Source organism: Dipodomys merriami, unplaced genomic scaffold (genome assembly GCF_024711535.1).
Source record: "Dipodomys merriami isolate MVZ:Mamm:240054 unplaced genomic scaffold, mDipMer1.0.p SCAF_45, whole genome shotgun sequence".
Lineage (NCBI taxonomy): Eukaryota > Metazoa > Chordata > Mammalia > Rodentia > Heteromyidae > Dipodomys > Dipodomys merriami.
In genome coordinates this window covers 11,502,761-11,508,918 of record NW_027206013.1, presented here as the reverse complement: position 1 = coordinate 11,508,918, position 6,158 = coordinate 11,502,761, and the positions used below count along the sequence as shown (strand labels likewise).

General features: G+C 55.1%; 1 protein-coding gene across 1 annotated transcript in view; it reads left to right on the top strand.

Moving 5' to 3' along the window:
• The first annotated feature begins 2,378 nt into the window (after positions 1-2,378).
• LOC138808459 (calcium-binding protein 1) overlaps positions 2,379-6,158 on the top strand; it is a 29,838-nt gene continuing 26,058 nt past the window's right edge. Inside the window, exon 1 of the mRNA XM_069994715.1 lies at positions 2,379-3,017. Within this exon, the coding sequence (XP_069850816.1) occupies positions 2,394-3,017 (624 nt within the window). The 5' untranslated portion in view covers positions 2,379-2,393. The remainder of the gene's footprint in view (positions 3,018-6,158) is intronic.

Below are 6,158 nucleotides of genomic sequence, written 5' to 3'. Positions count from 1 at the left end.
AGGAGTTCAGACAGATACACAAGAGTGGCACAGAAGGGATTTAGAATACCCATCAGCCCACAGCTGCTCATCAGCTCTGAGAGATCCTGCTAAGGTACTTTATCTCCTGTGATTTATATTGGATATACATTTATTTTTAGTCTCACCAAATAAACGACTGTTCTGAGGGCTGAACATTTAAGACAGTGACTGACCCCAAACCAGGGAGGGTGAACACTTTACACCCCACATATCTCAGGTTATATTTGTAACAATGAGAGTTTAGGATTGCTCTCCCACTGTCTCTCTACCTGCCCCCCCCCGACTCCCAAAACCTACCTCAGTATTTATGATTAAGAACCTGAGAGTGGCTCATATCTTCGATGCTAGTTTCTCAGGAGGCTGAGAGCTGAGAATCTTAGTTTGGAGCTAGCTCCAGGCAGACAAATTGAAAAGACTCTTACTTCCAATTAATCAGCAGAAAGCTAGAACTGGAGATGTCACTTGTGGTAGAGTGCCAGCTGTGAGTGAAAGGAAAAAAGCCCTGAGTTCAATCCCCAGTACAGGAAAGGAAGGAGGGAGGGAGGAAGAAAGAGAGGAAGTGAAGAAGAAAGGGAAGGAGGGAGGGAATGAAGAAATGGTGTGTGGCTTTGATAGTCCCTTACAGAAGGCGAACTGGGGGACAATTTGCCATACTTTGCTTATTCAGTTTTGGCTCTGTATAGCTGCTCTCTTTGCCCATCCTGTCCTTTTCTTCCTCAGTGTGTGTGTGTGTGTGTGTGTGTGTGTGTGTGTGTGTGTGTGTGTGTGTGTGTGTGTGTGTGTGTGTGTGTGTGTGTGTGTGTGTGTGTGTGTGTGTGTGTGTGTCTGCGTGTCTGCGTGTCTGTGTCTGTCTGCGTGTCTGTGTCTGTCTGCCTGCCTGTCTGTCTGCCTGCCTACCTGCCTGCCTATCTGCCTGTCTGTCTGTCCTTCCATTCTTCTTGTGCCTGGGAAATTTTCCCCTAGTGCATATTTGTGCCAATACAGGGGATTGAACTCAGGGCCTGGGCACTGCCCCTTAGCTTTTTCACTCAAGGCTGGTGTTTTCCCACTTACTTGAGCCATAACTGCACTTCCTACCCGTTGCTGGGTAATTGGAGCTAAGAGTCTCCCAGACTTTCCTGCCCAAGCTGCCTTCAGTGATCCTCAAATCTTAGCCTCCTGAATAACTAGGATTATAGGTCTGAGCCACCAGCACCAGGCTTTTTATTCTTACATCTTTTTAAGTAAAAGAGGCAGACAGTGCAGAGAAGGGGATGGGTCTATATGTCCTTCCAAGAAGTTTGAGCATCCAGCAGGCTGTGGATGACGCCAAGGCCAGACACTAGAACAGGGAGAGTTGCGGAGGTTCCTCGCACCTCCGAATCTTTAACATTCTATTCTAAAGAAGGGTAGAAGTTGGGTTTCAGAAGGGGGGTGCTGAGAGAAGGGAACTAGCTAGACCTTTCATATGCATGGTGTCACATGATGTCACCGAGAAGTTAGAATTATCATTGGCATTTTACAGAGAGGGAAAGCAAAGCTCCGAAGAAGGTGATGACACTTGCCCAAGATCCCCAGATGGTAAGCTGCAGAGCTGGGATTTGAGATTTAAACCAGCCCCGTGTGACTCCCTGGCTGTCTACCAAGATCATGAATCCACCAGCAGCCAGAAGGGCAGGAAAGTGGGGGGGGGGGGCGGGGGTGGACAGGAGAGCAGGAGAGTTGGAGGGACAGCCAGTGGGACCCACCTGAGACTTGACCATTGGGGCACCTCCTAGATAGATAACGCAGCCAGTTACCACCGGGCCTGGCTTCAGCTGGGAGAGCTGACTTACTAGGGGCTGAGTCCCGCTGCGCTGTGCAGGCTGCACGAAGCTTGCCATAGAGTGGAGACTTTTCCTTCAGCCTGGCCTTCCTTGGCCATTGCGGCTCCTGCGTTTGCGCGTGTAGTCTACACCGCCTTCATCCCTCTGGGGTCCCAAGTGCTCTGTACCTCTTTTGTCCCATTGCCAAAATTGGACATCCCCTTCCCCTAGGGGAGCGCACCCTCGCCTACATTTGTGGGAGATCAGGGGGTTTGGGGATGCTGCGGGGAGAGGGTGACGAGGGGCTGTGCGCGAGTTCCTAGCCCCTTCCTCCAGGCGCCGCAGCGCCCCCTTCGCCACCAGGGGCCGCCGGGAAGCCGGGCTCCCGGGGCGCGGGGCGGGGCGAGGGCGGGGCGAGGGCGGGGAGTGGCAGTACCTGGGCCGGGAGGGGGGGGGTAGGCTCTCGGGGAGCCGCAGGCGTGCGGACCGCCTCTTCCCCCCCCCCCCCCCTCCTCAGATCGGTACCTAGCGCCGGGCCGGCCGCCGGGAGCTCGTGGCTCCGGGCGGGCGCGGAGACCGCACTGTCACATGGGCGGCGGCGACGGGGCCGCATTGAAGCGGCCGGGGGACGGCGCCCGCCTCCAGCGCGTCCTCGGGCTCGGCTCCCGCCGGGCGCCCCGCTCCCTGCCCGCTGCCGCCGCCGGGGGCCCCGCGCCGCCCCCGCCGGGCCATGCGAGCGCCGGCCGCGCCGCGATGAGCTCGCACATCGCCAAGAGCGAGTCCAAGACGTCTCTGCTGCGGGCGGCGGCGGCCGCGGCGGGCGGGGGCGGCCGGGCTCCCCGCCACGGCCCGACCCGGGAGCCCGGGCTGCCCGGCCGCCGGCTGCCTGGCGCCTGCCCGAGCACCCCGCCGCCGTCCGGGGACCCCAGTTCCCGGAGGCCCCTGTGCCGGCCGGCGCCGCGCGAGGAGAGCGCGCGGGGGCCCCGGCGGGGGTCGGCCGCCCCGGCGCGCTGCAGGCCCCGGGAGGCGCCCCGACCCGCGCCGCCCTCGCCAGCGCCGCCGCCGCCGGTCCGCGGGCGGGACGGGGAGGCTCGGGGGCCGTCCCCGGACCTCGGCCTCCGGGGCCGCGGGAACTCCGCTGCCTCCGCGGGGACCGAGGCGGACCCGGTCCTCCACCGGCTGCGCCCCATGCTCAGCTCCGCCTTCGGCCAGGTAAGGGCCGCACCCCCGGCCCCGCGCTCCGGGGAGGAAGAGGCGCTCGTCCGGGGCCCGCGGCCGGAGCTCCCGCTCCACTGTCCCTGGGGGTCCCCGGTCCGGTCTGGTGGTCGTGCCCCCGCTCAGCTCGCTCCGTGCAGACCCGTCCCGTCCCGTCCTGTCCCATCCCGTCCCATCCCGTCCCATCCCGTCCTCCCTGGCCGGGGCCCTGATTCAGCACCCCGTGCGCTGTCCACGCTCCCGGCTTCTGCCGGGCCGGGCACGACGCCCCAGCCTCCGTCCACCTCCACACACCGACCCGGACTTTCAGGAGTCACGGCGTGGGGGGACCGGGATGTAAGAGCAAGTGGCGCCGAATTCCACTTCTCCGGTGGCATCTGGGTAGCGCCACCAGGGAGCGACCCAAGAGAGCTAGGGGTCTGGAGGTCAGGAGAGGGAGACTTGGGGTCCCCCAGACTTAATTGGAAATGGGGGACTTGATGTCCTCAGAGACCTGGAAAAAGTTAGGAGATTCTGAAATAGGAGGAAAAGACATCTCGGTAGGCCTGGAGGGCTGACCTGAAGCGCTACTCAAATGGGAACTTTGGAGTGTTTTGGAGGAGGATGGTGGTCAGACGTTGTGAGGTACTAGGGAGTAGAGTTAACACCCGGAGAACCCCAGTCTGAGTTGCTTGCGCATTCTCGGGTCAGAAAAGCCTTTAAGAGGTCACCAGTGGCTCTCTGTGTTTCCCTCAGGCCTTTCTCTCAAGGGCACCAGGAAGCTATTTCAAAGCAGCTGGGTGGACACAACCCTGCTGGACAGTTTGGAACTCAAGCTGCCCAGGAGACAGACAGACAAACTCCTGAGCAAAGCCAAGGTTTCCTCCAGTTCTGAGCCTCTGATCGAGTCTGTGGCTGGGCACTGAGGCAGTTCTGCCGCAGCAGAGCAGGGGGAGTAATGCGGAGGTCTGATGGGAGTGTTTGTGTGGTTTGTGGGGGCTGCAGGGCAGGGGATGGGGGTTCGAGTATTTCTGTGCTAGGATCTAATGTCAACCCCCTGGCTTGCTATGCTGTATCAGCATTCCAAGGTGGCCGTGTGTCTGTGCGTGTGTGTATGTGTGTGTTGCTTCAGATCTGCACATTTCTTCTCAATACACTACCTTGCTGGTGGAGGTCAGACATAAAGGCAGCCGCTCGCGGATCGGGGTTGCACGGGGCTGCTGGGGTGGTATAATAGGACAGTGGCTTGTGGCTTTGTTCCTGCAGGGAGCCCTCGTTAGCGGAAAGAGCTGGAAACAGCTTTCTCTCTCTTTCTCAGCAGTAGAGATTCTGAACAGAGCCGAGAGGGTTAGCGTGGCGGCATGCCGAGGGAGTTCACTGCAGTGTCTTGTGTGTTGGTGAGGAGGTGTAGAGTATGAGGGCAGAAATGAGCCGGCTGCGTTGTTGAATGAACCACAGCAATTCACTTATCAAATATTCCTTGACCACTTACTTTGTTCAGGCAGCTGCTGCCCCAGAGACAAGGGTTAATAAGGTAACCAGCAACCTGGCTATTTGGGAATTTAACCATCTAACAGTTTGAAAGGCCATAGAACTACACCACTTAGTGGACTGGGGACCTAACTCTGCTCCTAAGGATAAAAAAAAAGAAATTGTCACTTCCCAGTCTTGTGGAATTTGCCTGTCTGGGCCCTTTCTGAGCTCATAGTATTGTAGTTCACATGCCTTTGTCCCTTCTAACATGGCAGTCATTAGATGAACAATATTCTCTGGCCCCATGTTCTGAAATGTCACAAGGTCACCTGAGTCAGGAGGAGCTGGAAGGTCCCATCAAATATTTACCAGCTCCCTCTGGAAGCTTTTTTGCCTCTTGGTGCTGCTGGTTTTTGCTTTAAAGCTCAGTACCTTCAGTTTGAGCTCCCTGCTGACACCACTTAGGGCATCCAGCTTGAACAACAAACCACCACCACCACAACAAACCCTCAGCCAGGCAGGGACTTTAGTGTCCCAGCTCCCAGTCTCCTGAGATAGGGAGAAATGAGTCTTCACCTCCCTTCTCTAGTCTGTTTTGAGAATTTTATCCTTAAGGACAGAATAGGGAACCAAGAGAATGGAAATGGGATTCTGAATACAGAAAATTTCAGATAGGATATGCTTAGGGCAAATTAAATTTAGAGAAGTATATTTTCCATGTCTTAAGTTTCAGCATTGTTTTTGGTTTGGTTTGATTTTTGTGCCAGTGCTGGGGCTTGAATTCAGGACCTGGGTGCTATCTTTTAGCTTTTTTATTCAAAGCTTGGGCATTCTATATCTTGAGAGCTGCACTTAAGGCTTTTTGATGGTTAACTGGAGATACGATTGTCATGGACTTTCCTGCCTGGGCTGGCTTCAAACCTTGATCCTTCTGTCTTAGCCTCCCAAGTCCTGGGATCATAGACATAATGCCTGGCTATTTTCTTTTGTTTTTATTTTTGTTTTTGCCAGTCCTGGGGCTTGAACTCACTGTCCATGAGCTTCTTTTTGCTCAAGGCTAGCACACTACCACTTAAGCCACAGTGCCACTTCCGGCTTTTTCTGTGTTATGTGGTAATGAGGAATCCAACCCAGGGCTTCATGCATGCTAGACAAGCAATCTGTCACTAAGCCATATTCCCAGGCCTTGCTACTTTTTGTTTTGTTTGGTTTTATTTTGATCATAGGTAAATTGCTTAATCTCACTAAGCTCTTTGTTTTCTTGAAAGATAGGAATAATCTTAGTTTCCCTTAGGGAGAATTTAGGAGGTTAAATGAGATATGGTGATGTGACTACAGCTTGGTCCCAGTGAATGAAGCAGAACACATTAGTGTTAATTATTATCATTGTTGTTGCTATTGACCTAAACCACCTAGGGTGTCTTCTTTCTGCTTGTTAGAGCTCCAGGGAAAGCCAGGTACAGAGTGGTCCTGGAGGTACCAAGATAAGACTTTCACAGTCGAGGAAACAGGAATTGAGATTCTTCCATTGACGTCATGGAACATTTCTGCTGCCCCAGGAGACAGAGTAGATGAGGGGCTGAGGCATTGGATGGTGGTTTGGAAGATGGTTCTAATCCCAGCTTGAGATAGAAAATGGCATGATCATTTTCATGTTCTCTCTCTAGTCTCTTTCTTCATCGAGAA